We start from the raw sequence: 16,235 nt of genomic DNA, 5'->3' as shown, positions 1-16,235 counted from the left end.
GGCGTCGGTAGCAATCATCTGTCAACTTAGATTGCCCCAAAAGAAGAGTCCCTTGACAACTTGCTGATCACATATGGTGTAATATGTGGAACCTTGGTAGTAAGGTAGCTAATTCCCTACAGTGCCCCCTCAGGGAATAAGAAGTATTACACAGTGTCCATTCACAACAATAGCTGGGTATTACAGGACAGAGCAAGATACAAGATGGAGGATCACAAGCCAAGGACCACATACCAAGTTACATCCTGGTGTATCTGCTCTTAAAGGGGATGTGCAGTTTGCCCAATTGATACAACCAAGTAACAGCTGGTTGCAAATACAGTATAAAGAATCACTTACCACCAGCCTGTTCTTTTGGGGGTCCTGGTGACTCCGCGGCTACTGATGACTGATCATTGCTGGTTACGTACAGAGGACAGTCCTGATAGACACAGCCGGCTTCATCACAAGGTATGGGAACACAGAAATTGTAGTAGGCTGTGGAGGCACCTGAAACAAAACAATGGTGATGAGGGACAGCTGTCAACTAAACCAAATTCCGATAATTTCTATTAAAAATGTATGACCAGAATTTCCAAGTTTCTCACTCCTTCTAATAGAACTTCTTCCTCCACATTTTTAGAGCCCCAGGTTGCCTTCACACAGTCTATTAAGTAGACATGACCTTTAAAAAGTTTGGCTTTCGCTCATGAGTTTTTAATATTTTTTTTTTTTACTAATTTAAATCCTGCGTACCTCCCGTTTCAGTCAAAGCCTTATAAAAGATGCATAGTGTTTGGCTTCTCTCATACAGATGTAGCTTACAGAAGGCTTCATGTTTGATTCTTGCAAGAAAATCCCTCTAGAGAGGATTAATACTCCGCTGCATGGTCCTGACTGCCAAGCTGATAAGAGGAGATGTACGAGTAGTTTCTATCTGAGGCTTATGGGCTCTGTTCACATTGTGCTTTTTGACTACATTGGTGATATATGTAGAGAGAAGAGAGCCATGATGTCTATATCTGCAAAGGTGCCATATGGTAAAGGTTTGCCCACTGTGGCCCTCTGCGTTGTATGCTAATAAATATGGGCACAGTATATTCCAAAAAAGATACTTTGGCATATGTTGGAGAATGGGGCCTATAGACATATCGGTATAGACAATGGAATCTTTTCAAACGCAAAAAAATAATGGATAGGGTAAGAGTGTACGATAGCCGGAGGTTCAATCTCTATGACCCACGGTGATTTTGGAGAAATTGGACCAACCTCTCTGCCCTCCCAATCTTTCACCATTGAGGATGGACTTCTCTGTGTCGGAGAGATCATCCCATGACCCCCGGGCCATAATACCTTGTTTGGCTGTAAGACAACTGGTGGTAGCATGAGCCTCTCTCCTTTGCACCAGTAGAAACCATTTACATCTCACTATTGCAGGCAGAAGATGGCAATAAAACTGTGCTGGCACATAGCTTGAGAAGTTGGCGTTACCCAAGAAGAAGTCTATCGCAAAAAAACCCAAATTCTAACCACAAACTTCTGTTGAACAAGTGACCTATCCAAACTTACCAGCTTGGTAAAATAAGGTCCTACCTCTGCCTACCCATGACCATTCCCATAGACGGCCCACTCCCGACTCCAAACCTTAAGGCCGTATTTCCAAATCCCCACCCCCTTTCAGACAAAATCCGATTTTCCTGGGGCTATTGCAGAAAATTGTGAACAATCCTGGCAAATTTTATTCCTTTTTTTCCTGATTGTCCTGATAGTACCATCATCTAACCAGTATTTATTTTGTAGAATTTTGGTTTCATGCCGGGTTCCAATATTGACCCATATACTGGTTCTGACTTTTTATTTTGCCAGCATTGATCCTGGTTCAAGAATAAGGAGGTATGGAGTCCATTTCTTGAAAATGGATGCTTGGATTCCCGAATAGGTCAAGTCTGAGCATCAGAAGGTGCTAGGAGAGTCTAGGACTAATAAATAATAATAATAATTCTTTATTTATATAGCGCACACAGATTATGCAGCGCTGCACAGAGTTTGCCAAATCATTCCATGTCCCCATTGGGCATCACAATCTAAACAACCTACCAGGATGTTTTGGAGTGTGGGAGGAAACCGGAGGACCCGGAGGAAACCCACGCAAAAACGGCGAGAACTTACAAAATCTTTGCAGATGTTGAGCTGGGTGGGATTTGAACCCAGGACCCCAATGTCGAGAAAATCCTCAAATCCACCCAATGACCAGGGACAATATTTATCATCACTGCATACTCCAAAAATGCAGCTTTGAGATAATTTTTTTCCATGATATGGAGAGGTCAGGGCAGGACAGCGGTTATTATGGCAGACTTGTCATCGCAAAGCCTTTCCATATAATCTACGGGCGTGTGGAATGGGCGACTATCGGAGTTACTGCGCTATAGAGATGAAAAATGTGTAAATTTATTATCATGTGAGAAGTAAAGAACTGGTATAATCCTCCGCACTTCATCACCGTGATCACACTCGTGGTGGCGTACACCTACACTTAATGCCTGCCTGATATACTGCGCTTCAGCCGACTGTGAATGAGCAACGAGGCGCGGTGCGGGACGCATCAGCCATTTCTTCAAAGCCATATAAAAAGCCCGTTTGGAAAGTTATTAGATAGGAAACCGACCTGAGAATTACTGGAATATGTTACCAAAAAATGCATCAGCTGCTTAAAGGAAGAAACTGCTTAAGAAATAGACAAGTGAAGGAAAAGAAGCCGATAGGTAGCGCCAAAATGGCAAGGTGCTATAGGTGCAATGAGGGTTTCTTGCACTAAATTTTTAGAGCAGCCTCTCCCTTTAAGAGTTTTTTAACATTTCTGCTGAACTATTTTTGTAATTCTGTTTCATATCTAAAAACTTCAAAGGCATTCATTGTTTATAGAGTAAATGGATGAAATTACTGATGGATCTCGCAACCCAACTTCGCTGTTGGTTCACGTGAAGCACAGTATATCCAGCAGACAATACGTGTAGGTGTACGCCGCCATGAGTGTGATCATGGTGATAAAGTTATGAATAAACTTTGCATCAATCAAGAGAACAGACAAATACAGTATAATAAACGTTTTAATTTATCAGAGCAAAATACTTCTTACTCCATTTATCTGGCTCACACGACGCTATCGCAATGGGGGAGGTCCTCGGGCCGAACGCACATGCGTTTCCAGGGAAACGCATGCGATTGTTAAGCCGATCACATGCGTTTCTCTGGAAACGCATGTGCGTTCGGGCCGAGGACCTCCCCCTGTGTGCTAGCGTCGCGTTAGGAACGGACACCTAGCGGTACGTGTGACCGCGGCCTAAGTGTTTTATTCACTCAGCCACAAACTCTCCATAAGGAGAACTCTTACTTCCTGATCCCAGGCAATAGCCTCTCACTCAGCTAAACCAGTTCCCTACACTGTACGGAAAAGACCCAACCAAATCGAAACTATATACTGTATACTGGTTTGGCTTAATCCCACATCATGTCTGTAGGCTTCTTGTAAGTCAGGCTTGGTGTTAAAGGGGCTGCCATTCAAGGTAGCTAAAAGAGGCATTTTTTTCCTTTTCCCACCCTGGAAAACATATTTGCATATTTCCCAGAATCCCCTAGTGGAGCATCAATGACTATAAGTCTCCACACGCCCTTTAGGTCGGCCGTAATTGGCAAACTCTCCATAATGGAGAACTCTTACTTCCTGACCCAAACTCAGCATGGATTCACATCAGTACTGGGAACAGTATTAGAACATTTCTATGATTATGTGGTATTTCTGAGTAACTGAGAAAGAGTTAGGCCACATTCACACGACCGTATGGGGGATGTATGTACAGCTGCAAGATTGGGGCCATACATGCGTCCCCCATATCACACTGAGCAATAAGTGTGGCACCGTTCAACTCTGTACACAGGGACATGTCCTATCTTTCCCCATGTGCCGGTCCAGCTATGGCTCGGTGGGCATATGCCGTGTGAATTCGGCCTTAAGGAGCAGTATCTCCTGTTTTCTCCATCATAGTGACTAGTCTCCTCCACCAGCTCGGGGACAATTGAAAATTGGAGACAAAACTGAAATATGCAAGGAATGAGTCATACAAAGGTCAGAAATAATGATACACACACAAGGAACCATCCTGAAAAGCCACCTCAGGCTTCGTACTGACATAAAAGGTTACACTTAAAGGGGTTGTCCAACTCAAACACAAAGCTGCTGTAATTGTGTTAAATAAGCAACACGTAGCTGAGAATGTTGAAGCTAATAATTGGTGTACTAGTGTTTTCCTGGAGATCCGCAGAACATTCCATGTTCCAGTGCACACAGCTCCCAGAGATTATCTAACACTGTTTGTTATTATAATTAATGCCAATTACAATTCAGCTTCCACACATACATACTAAGTGTTTTCAGAGCGCAACCATTTTTATTTTGTCAGTATCCCAAGGTCTTTGTGGTATGAGTCTGCCAGACTACGCGGTGCCAGGTCTCTGATATTCGCTTCCAATGCAAGATAACAAGTTGCACTCGTACTTGTTTTTCCCAAAGATTTTTTGACTTTCCTTCACTCTTCTAAGAAAGACGTTTCACTGGATTTTCAAACTTCACTTAATAAATCCACATACATTTTATTAATGGTCGGGTGATAGCTGGCTCTTGGTCAGATTTCCCGTTCAAAGACAAAGCTGTTTCGTAGGGTTGAGGTCAGGGCACTGGGCAGCCGCTCAAGTTATCCTACACCAAACTATTTTTATGGACCTTGCATGAGGCAAAGCCATGCCAAGAGAAGCAGAAGTCTTCTCGAAAGGCGGAAGTCCATAGTTTTCTTGACTGGTGTTTCATATTATTCTTTAAAAGATACTAAGGGCACCTGCCCAGTAGGACATCCATGTCCACAGCTAGGATCATTCATGAGTGGACAACTTATTGGAAGCTTTTAAATTTCACTTAATTTAGATTTATACGATGGGTTCTTCTACTTTGATGATTGGCCTCACCATATTCTTATGATTACTGGTGGTTAGGGTTATCTCTTCATCAACTTCATTGATTGTAATGGTTGGACTTCCATTCTGGTGACATTTTGTCCTTCATGATCTTTGGACAGCCCATTCCAGTAACTATCATCAGTTGAATGCGGCCACATTGACGGTACTACTAGATGTCTCCTCTTCCAATAAGATCTCTCTCAATTGACTGGGGCACGTCTAGCAAATCAGGGTGGCGTTTTACGACATTGCCATGCTTAATGTCCCTAAGGTCTCAGGTCAATGTGACCGCTGGTACTGTAACTCATTTCAGCCACTTTACAGAACTGATCTTCCAATTTAGTATTATTTCCTTCAGAGATCTGGGGTATTGGACAACGTCAATCTAATCTTTGAACTGGAAAACCCCTTTAAGCCACACCCCCTAGTATTATCCAGAAGATGGAGAAGACTATAAGACCCGTCTGTTCTGCCGCATATCTACAAAAAGAGTTTTGGTGACAAACTGAATTTTATTTGTATTTTTTATTTTATAAGTTACATTTTTAGGTTTAGTGTCCCTTTAAATTTCCCGTTCCAATGAATTAACACCTTGTATAGGTGGCAGAGCATGAAGGGGCCCGGCTAGCGGACTGAATAGTTGCAGCGTTATATTATCATGCCGCCTTTCTGGTTGGAACAACAATTTCCAGTGAGACTTCCTGTGCTGCACGACTTCTCGGGCAGAATGTAATCTGAGCCATGAACATTTCGCCGGACTAAACATAAACATGTTCCATTCATCTCCTGTTTCCTGCAGGTATCACTTCTGCTGAGCCGTGATAACGTCCAGTGCCAAGTATTAAACTGGGGACCCTTGCGCCAGGGGGAGGACATTACTCTGAAGCCCACGTCTTACTGTTTGCACTTTTCGTTTCCAGCGACTCCCAGGATACTAAAAATAAACCACGAGAAAATTTTTCTCATGATCCGCAGACATCTCTTGAGGACCAGCCATAAAATGTGTCAGATAAAGTCACACGACTTCCATGAAATAGAGCGTGATACCATATGGGGAGATGTATTTTTCCACAATTTTTAAAAAAAACTTATGAAGTTCACAAAAACATAAGATGGACATTTTTCACAAAGCATCAAGTTCATCATTTTTTCACCATCTAAATTAAGTGCCAAGTCAAGGACACACAGTGCCTCTCCAATTATTATAGAGCAAGAGGAGCTGAGCAGATAGGACACTATGAACAATCTGCTCAGCTCTTCTTGCTTTGTAACATGCTGCCTGCAGATAGGACACAATGTAAAATGTGCTCAGCTCCTCCTACTTTTTAACTTGCTTCCTGCAGATTGTACATAGTGTCCTATCTACAGGAAGCAAGTTAAAAGGTAGGAGGAGCTGAGCACATTTTACATTGTGTCCTATCTGCAGGCAGCATGTTACAAAGCAATAAGAGCTGTGCAGATTGTTCATAGTGTCCTATCTGAAGGCAACATTTTAAAGAGCAGGAGGAGCTGTGCAGATTGTACATAGTGTCCTATCTTCAGGCAGCATGTTATAGAGCAGGAGGAGCTGAGCAGATTGTACATAGTGTCCTATCTGCAGGTAGCATGTTATAGAGCATGAGGATCTGAGCAGATTGTATATAGTGTCCTATCTGCAGGCAGCATGTTATAGAGCAGGAATAGAAGAATGATATATCATTTTGAAGGGGAACTATATGGGTTTGTTCTTTCTATGGTTAGATCCAGTAAATGAAACCAAATGGCTTGGTCTGCTGTACAGAAAATACTACACCAATGCTATAGTACCTTCTTTATCCAAACTGGATGCTGTCCCAGTAGTTTGACCTCACTGACCTTTGCAATATATATGTGTATTCTAGTACTATACCATACATTTAAAAGTTGAAGAAAATCCCTTTAAGTTCTACCGATCAAAGCCATCCACCAGAAATGATATATACTGTACTGTGAATCTGACCCATTATTAATGATATATGACTGGGCAGGAGGCCAGACATACTCCTGCCAGCTTATCAGTACAAGGTGTAAAAATCAATTGTTCTAAATCTAAAATTTTTACAACACCAATCCCAGGATCTCTTCTAGAACTTACAGCCTCATATAGCCTCACACCATCACATAAAAGCAGGATCATTCACAGCACCAGCCTATGGTTCAAAACAAAACCTCTACCAAAAACGTTTTTCTGTTAAAGTTTAGGAGGTTTGTTTTTTGCAGGGCCAGTTGTCTTTTTCACTTTTTTTTTTGTATATACTGATTAGCATAATTATTTTTTCTGGATCCTACAATGCTCCAAGTTTTTTGGATACTAAACATACTTTATTTTACTTTTTTGTCTACATGGTCAAGTAAGCAGACGCTGTGGTGTCACACACACTTATGATCATTGTTTCGGCAGCAAACAAATATCCTTCTGAAAGAAAACCAAAATCCCCCTCCCCTCCCCCCCAGGGCGCTGTTTTGAGTCTGGAGGTGACTGAGTCATTTCAAAAAGATCCTAAAACAAGGCAAGTGTGTTGTCCTTCCCAAAAACGTTTTACATTTTTTCACTTATGTCAAGGAACAGACATACTGGGGTCGGCTGCAAACTTGGGCTATTTCAGATGACCATGTTCGGAGTTACGTGCCTCAAGCACTAACCACGATCGTCTGTTCTGGTCCTTGTTCGAAGTTGAATGGTCTGTGGGGTTTTCAACCTACAAGTCCATAACTTAAGCAATTCAGAGAGGGATGCAAAACTTGACCCTACTCTGTACACAACTGGCTACTTCAGTCCAGTCTGGGTACTGCAAGGTTTTTATAGAACTTCTAGACCCTTTTCCTTTTTGGCAATGCAAAAATTTATGCTATGACTCGAGCGTCATTCCACATATATTCTTACGAATTCTGCATTATTACTACCACTGATAAAGAGATGAAAACTATCCATGTGTGATTGGGGTTGGAGCTCCCCTCTAAGGCTGCGGTCACACTTGGCGTTTTGAACCCGTTTCTGGCCCGTTTTTAAGCAGTCCGTCAAAAAACGCATGCGTTTTTGAGCGGTTTTAATTAAGATTATTGGGAAAACAGGTCAAAAACTGATGTGTTTTTCAAAAACGCATGCGTTTTTTAATGGACTGCTTAAAAACGGGCCAAAAACGGGTTCAAAACGCCACCTGTGACCGCAGCCTAATGCAGGATGCATTTGTCAGATCTTGATCATGTTTTTTCCAACAGGTTTGTCACATGTGCAACAAACAAATGATCGACACCCTACAAGAAGAAGGTTCACTGGGTGGGACAAGACTCAAGGTGTCATCCTAGGAGGATAGCCCCTGTACAAACACTGTGACAGGACATATGGTCTATGCAGCAGAAGGTCTCTTCACTTAGGATCAATCTCTATTATCTAGAATGTCTTTCTCTGTTTCGAGACATCTATTGAAAGTAATCCCGTTATCCATTAGATATGGGATATACGTCCCATCATAGAGGTTCTGACCACTAGGACGTCCACTGCTCACAAGGACCGAGGTCATTCTCTTCCCTTTGAAGAATACATATTGGAATTCCATTGGGCTGCGTTCACACTCGGCATTTACATTGCATAATACACCTGAGGAGAGAAGATTTACCTCATTAAGTTGTTGTTAACATTTGCATTTACAAAACGCAATGGTAACACTATTGTGTTTCAAAATATAATGCAAATGCCAAGTGTGAAAGCAGCCTTAATTCACTATAGGGACGCTGAGTAAACAATATAATTACCGAAATGTGTCAGGTGACCCTCTCATCACAACTGACTAAGAATTCCCATTGTAGGTAAAAAAATATTGCTGTATTTTACTGCCTTTGTGCCTAGTGGATAATATAGACCTAGATATAAATCTGATAACAATATGCTGTGTATTTATGAGCATACTTCATGAGGATTACGGTTATCTGTATACATGGCCGGCGCAAGCAATGGGCATACCTGGGCAAGTGCCAGGGCACAGAACTGCTTGGGGGCCCACATAAGGAATCCATGGGATTAAGGAGGCCAGGGGCATAACTACAGCGGTAGCAGCCATAGAAGCTGCTATGGGGCCCGCTGTGTCAAGGGGGCCCCGTCATACAACCTGACACAATAAAGAATGGACGATGTGCACCATTATATCTATATTGTACTGCACATGTCCAGCATAATATTTTTATAACATATACTGTGATGTATATATGCAGTATATGTGATAGTTACGCCACTGAAGGGGGCTGTATCTAATGAATCCATAGGGGAGGGGACTTTTATAAAATAACCATTTTTGGGATGATAAACTAGGGAATATTTTAGGGAACAGGAGATTGTTTTAGTTTCTGAATTTTTAATGCTGCCTCTTGAATTTGCTGCAAAGGGGCCTACTGAAACTTGGAGCCGACCCTGACTGTATTGCGCTTTTGATGCCGATTTGCTTACAGATTTTCCACATGATGTCACTTTACTTCCTTGAAGCTTATAGGCTTTTGAAAATCCACACAAAATTCACAAACCTACTACTATTGATGTGAAAACGCACTACACATAACACAAATCTGCATACAATAAGCACATATAATGCACATAGCATTAGGGTCAATTCACATGTATTGGATTTGTTGTGAATTTTATGTTTCTCCACCAACATACATGCTCCGAAAAAGTGAGAAAAATAGCATGTGACCTATTTATATGTATTTCACATATAACGAACTGATGGCTTAGCCACATATAGAGGCTGTAAATCCTTGTGAGGATCTGTAGCGCATCAAACTGCACATCCAAGTGTAAGCCTCAATATATTGACCACAATTCCTGTGAGATAATCCTGACAGAACTGTGAACATATGTGAACAGGACTTTACAGGACGAGCAACTGGCCGCCCACAACCAATGAAAAGAGTTCCAAAAACACAAGGCAAAAAAAAAAAAAAAAATTCTGTCATAAATCAAACCAAATCGAACCAAATGCACTCCTGACAGGAAACCTAAACCACACAGTAGTTAAAGGGATGTCTCATCTTTTAAACATTTATCTGAGAACGTGTATACACAGGATCCTCTCCTCACCAGACAACTTAAAGAGTAAAACATTCTGGCAGTAAACTAAAAATCTACAGTTTTTGGTATATTCTGTGGAATATGTCCTAGTCCACAGATAAGCTTGCATTAAAGACTTCAGGGAGGTAGAATTTGGTTGTGTTGCCCACTTTTACCCCAACAAATATAGTGTGGTTGCTATGGGATACAAGGCCTTCATTTTCTTTGTTTTGACACAAGGCCGTATGATTATTAATGTTTTCTACGTCTTTCTACCCTATAAAGGGGTTTTGGGGCCAAAAATACTGGTGACTTATCCATAGGTCATCAATATCAGATTGGTTTAGACTGGACAGCCAGCACCCTCATCGATCGATTGTTTAAACGGTGTTCAGTCTCTGTACTCCTAGTGTAGCACAGCGCCATGGGTTGTATAGTGGCTGTGCTTGATACTACAGCTTTGCCCTGTGTGACCTGATCTAAACAGGCTATGCTATTAAACACATGGTCTATTTCGGGTCTCAATGTATAAGTTTTCTCCCCATTGTACTGAATTTTGTAGTTTTCATCAGCATTTTGAGACTGAACATGTTTCTGTCATAGTATCTAGGTGCTATGTTTGCTCCCGATGGCAGCATTTGAGGGGTTAAACGGCAAAAATCAGAGATGGCTGTATCTAAGTTTCAAGAATGGACTGATGGATGGAAATGTACACTTTATCTGCTAGTAGTAATCGATACAAGCTATTGTTATCTGTTATCAGCCAATTCATGGCTGACTGTTGCGTTTCTTAAATAATATGACCGAAATCCAATGATCGACGCTTCCTGCGATCAGACGGATATATTATTACTTAAAACATATTCCATACTTCAGCATAAGCAACAAAGAAATTGCAAGAATAACACATTTCAGCAAATGGTACCCATCCCCCAGACTTCCCACAGAATGAATTCTAGAAAAAAAAAATTCACAACAAAACAAAAGTTACCCCGCATCCGTGTAAAAATGTAATCGACACCCCCCCCATCACCCTCCCCAACTTCCCGAAATGACACATTAGAGGGATTGAACAACACTCCGCTGAGTCTTTGTCCCTTGGATCAAGGGTTAAATATGGAGCGCTGCCTCTTTCTGCTGCTAAATACTATCCAGATGTTTTCTGTACAAAATCTACCCGGTAACAATAGAAGACACGTGAAGGTGTAACTAGAACCTCCGCCACCCCGGACACGAGACGTTCTAGAACCGGAAAATTCTACTCACCGTTGTAGAACGTTTCCTCACAGAGCGAAATATGAGGATAAAGCACCAGGTCGGACACGTTACTATGAGCGGCGTCTGCTTCCCATATCCTGTCCTCCTTCTCCGTACCCCTCCTGCCTCTCTCTTCCTTCCGTCTATCTCCAGGACACAGATATAATACCCTTACCGAACCGCTAGACTACACACTACTGAGGGACAAGATAGGTCCATGCTGGACAAAGCAGATGTTTTGTATGTCTACTATTACATTTGTTGTAGTCGTAGTCTGTACAAATATAACGAGTTACAATTTTTAGCAGATGCAGCTTTTTTGCTGTACAGTCACATGACCTTAAAGGAAATGTCTATGGTGGTATATAAAACAACCCTATACAATACATAGATCATTCTATTTTCATAATGAGCATATGAAGTCTTCTGCATTGTAAAATAAGAGTCATGTGACCAAACCAGCCAATGGACAGAACTTCCAAAAACTATAGCCAGTCTTGTCTCCTTTAGCTATCTTATAACCACAAGATCAAACATAATAATAATAATAATTCTTTATTTATATGGCGCATGCAGATTATGCAGCGCTGCACAGAGTTTGTCAAATTGGTCCCTGTCCCCAATGGGGCTCACACATGTCCTGTATAGGGGGATAACAAAGGAAATGTACCAGTAGGGCACTAGAGTGGATCTTTGATAAGCCAATCACAGGAGTTACAATAAGGATCCATTTACACTATATTGTAGTCTAGGAAATATGTAATCTTTGTAGCTAGTTTTGCGTCCTTTGAGCTGTCTTATAGGACATGTTGGGACATGTGGTTACAAGGGGGATGCCAAAGGAAATGCCCCAGCAGGGCACTAGGGTCAACCACTTATATTTCAATCACAGACATTACAATCAGGATCCATTTACACTATATTGTAGTCTAGGAAATATGTAATCTTAGTATCCAGCAGGTTCAGCTAGTTTTGTGTTCTTTGAGCTGTCTTGTAACCACATGTCCTAACATGTCCTATAAGGGGGATGCCAAAGGAAATGTCCCAGCAGGGCACTAGGGTCAACCACTGATATGCCAAACACAAGCATTACAACCAGGATTTATTTACATTTCCTAGCAATAGGCGTCAGTATTGTTGGATGCTCAGTGCCAATGAGGCTCATTTACCCACAATACCACCCAGAATTGGAAATGTCAATAGAAATGTCCCGGCAGGGCTCTAGTGGCAACCACTGATATGCCAATCACAAGCATTACAACCAAGATTTATTTACATTTTATAGTAGTAGTCATCAGTTTTGTCAGATGCTCAGTGCTCATTTACCCAAAATACCACCCAAAATAAAAAATGTCAATAGAAATGTCCCAGCAGGGCTCTAGTGTCAACCACTTATATTCCAATCACAAACATTACAATCAGGATCCATTTACACTATATTGTAGTCTATGTAATGGAATATGTAGGCTCAGCACCCAGCAGGCTCAGTAAGTTGTGCATCCTTTTAAGTGTCTTATAACTTATAACATGTCTTATATAGGGGGTTCTTAATGGAAATGTCTTGGCAGGGCTCTAGCACCAACCTCTGAAATGCCAGTCACAATCATTAAGTCAGGATTTGTTTACATTATATTGTACATACCCAGTGCCAAGATTCATCCAGCCTTGAGTCCCTTTTGCTATCCGGAAAGCATAGGTCCTGTCATGCCCTATCGAAGTTGTCAATGGAAATATCTCTGCAGGGCTCTAGTGCCAACCTCTGATATGCCACTTACAAGAATTAAATTATTAGGATCCATTTACACAATATTCTAGTATAAGTAAGAACTTGTGTCCTGTAAACACAACTCCAAACGTGTCCTATATTGGGGGAACCCACCTGAAATGTCCTGACAGGGCTCTAGTGCCAATCTATGGAATGCATTACAACCAGGATCCGTTTATAATATATTGAAATGGAGGTGAGTATTGGTACATACCTGGTGCCTAGACTAAAAGCTACCCTACCCAAGACTAATTTAGCCTTCTGTTCTTTTGTTATCTTAAAATCACAAGTCCTTACATGTCCCTTATCAGGGCATATCAATGGAAATGTCCCAGCAGGGCCCTAGAACCAATCTCTATCACCCACAAGCAATACAACTAGGATCCACTATGTAGATTATATTGGAGCCTGGCTAGGTTTTGTAAGATGCCCACTGCCCATAAGGCTTGTTAACCCTTGATACTACAATTCTTTACACGTCCTGAATCTGTGAATGTCAATGGAAATGTCCTGGCTGGGCTCTAGTCTCAACTTCTTATATACCACAGATTTAGATTGCAATCCGGATTCTTGTACACTATACAGTGTTATAGTCTGATGCCCAGTGTCACAGCTTCACCCTTGAAATCAAGTCCTAATATGTCCTATATCAGGGAATGCCCCAGCAGGGTACTGGCATCAACTTTTAATATGCCATTCACAAACATTACAATCAGGATTCATTGAGCGGATACTACACTGTATTGAAGTTTAGTATTGTCACATACCAGGAAAAATAAATAGAATACGACCTGGAGATCAGACTACACAAGGTTTGTTTGTAGTCTGTTTCCATGGAGACTTGCACATTTGCAAAGCAGCTGAAAGTCAAGACACCCTGGAGATGACAGCAGCTCATTAACCAAACGCCTACATACAAATTTTACTTGTCACCCAAAGCATCTTCACATATGCAGACTGTCCACAGAGCATCCCCCCCACAACCTGAACCTGACACCAGGCTGTCAGGGTGTAAACATCTGCAGCGGCATGTGCCAGTCATGCCCCGGTGTGAACAAAATATTGCTTCTTGTGTGTTACTCTCCAACTGTTCTAAAGGGATGAAAGTAAATCACAGCAATATGATAAATGCAAAAAAAAGAAACTTGAAACCCATGTAGCAGAGTATTGTGCTACACCGCGGCTGCGGACATATTTATCAACCCCAACACCTATGCCAAGACCGTGCAGCCTTCATGTCACACTCTTTATTCAGATTGACAACAGAGGATGCAAAGCTTATAAAATCATATATATATATCATCCCTTTAAGATGGGGTCCCTTTATCTAGAACCAAAGAGCACTGAAAAGCCAATAAAAATTCTACATTAAAAAGTCAACATTTTAGGTGCACGTGCCCTTCATCAGGCAGAATCTAAGTTGCCTTGGTAAAAGTCCTGCATGGCCGAAACGTTGGCCTTTAATGATCACAAACATAACAGAAAGACAAATCTGGTGCCCGGAGATTTCACTCCACTGTGGATGCAGTGTAATGAGGATAGTTCTAGATAGATAGAGATGGATAGACATATAGATATGAGATAGATAGATAGATAGATAGATAGATAGATAGATAGATAGATAGATAGATAGATAGATAGATATGTGATAGATAGATAGATAGATAGATATGAGATAGATAGATATTAGATAGATAGATAGATAGATAGATAGATATGTGATAGATAGATAGATAGATAGATAGATAGATAGATAGATAGATAGATATTAGATAGATAGATAGATAGATAGATAGATATGAGACAGATATGAGATAGATAGATAGATATATATGAGAGAGAGAGATAGATAGATATTAGATAGATAGATAGATAGATATGAGATAGATAGATAGATATGAGATAGATAGATAGATATGAGATAGATAGATAGATAGATAGATAGATATTAGATAGATAGATAGATATGTGATAGATAGATAGATATTAGATAGATAGATAGATATGTGATAGATAGATAGATATTAGATAGGTAGATAGATATTAGATAGATATATAGATAGATAGATAGATAGATAGATAGATATGAGACAGATATGAGATAGATAGATAGATATATATGAGAGAGAGATAGATAGATAGATATTAGATAGATAGATAGATAGATATGAGACAGATATGAGATAGATAGATATATATGAGAGAGAGAGAGAGAGAGATAGATAGATATTAGATAGATAGATAGATAGATAGATAGATAGATAGATAGATAGATAGATGGATAGACAGATATATATCGGATATAAATAGTTATAATAGATATATATGATACATAGATAAAATAGATATAATAGAGCTATAATAGATCGATATGATCTATAGATATATTAGCTAGATGATAAATATAATAAAGCTATACTTGATAGATACAGCACATGGTGACACTAGATCCAGATGTGTACATGTAGCAGTGCTGGCGGCGTGCACACAGTAGTATAGCAGCCCATGCAGTGTCCTGGCAGCGGGTATGTGGTGCCCCCCATGGCGGGTCCTGCTTACCTCTCGCACGGGTCCTGTGTATAAAGTTTGGTAGAGGGGTGTGCAGAGTGCGGCCGGGGGCTCAGCATGGTCCCGTCACCCCGGGCACTGCGCTGCACTCCGGGCTCTGCACCAACAATCAGCCCCATTCACTGGAATGAGAGGAATGTGCGCGCCGCGCCGGGTCCTAGAGCCGAGCCCTGGCTGCGCCGCCTGTCGCCCCCGGGTCCTAGTGCCGCACACAAACTCGAAAGCCTTTCCAGTGATTGGGTTAGAGCAACCAGCGCACTGTCCTACCACGGCAGGATCCGATTATTCGTATTCTAATGTGCACCTTTTGGCGATTCTGGGTCCTAGTGCCGATATAACACTGAAAGACTGAGCCCTCTGGGTCCTAGTTCCCGACACTGACATTATCGTTCATCTGTTTTTGCACTGACATGTAGGTTTATGTCTTGGAGAAGTCACCAGATAACAGCTGATGCTCGGACGGGCGGACACTTTTCACTTTACATTTCAGGAGGGGCATTTCTCCTATAGCACTGGGGGAGTGTCCTCACACTGCTGCGCTCTTAGCTCTCTGCATTGAGCTTCTTAAAAGACACGTAATACATAAGCCATAGCCAG

General features: G+C 41.3%; 1 protein-coding gene across 8 annotated transcripts in view; it reads right to left on the bottom strand.

Annotated features, from left to right (window-relative positions):
• The window catches only part of AMOTL1 (angiomotin like 1), an 84,632-nt gene that overhangs the window by 27,520 nt on the left and 40,877 nt on the right, over positions 1 to 16,235 (bottom strand). For 6 of the 8 annotated variants that reach the window (XM_072134150.1, XM_072134146.1, XM_072134148.1 and 3 more), the window contains one exon: positions 340 to 489. In XM_072134150.1, the coding sequence (XP_071990251.1) occupies positions 340 to 489 (150 nt within the window). Of the gene's footprint in view, positions 1 to 339; positions 490 to 11,314; positions 11,460 to 15,629; positions 15,819 to 16,235 lie in introns of those variants that run through there. The other 2 variants (XM_072134152.1, XM_072134153.1) reach the window with 2 other exon arrangements.

The sequence above is a fragment of the Engystomops pustulosus genome, chromosome 2, assembly GCF_040894005.1.
Source record: "Engystomops pustulosus chromosome 2, aEngPut4.maternal, whole genome shotgun sequence".
Taxonomy (NCBI): Eukaryota; Metazoa; Chordata; class Amphibia; order Anura; family Leptodactylidae; genus Engystomops; species Engystomops pustulosus.
This window is presented reverse-complemented; position numbering and strand designations above follow the sequence as displayed.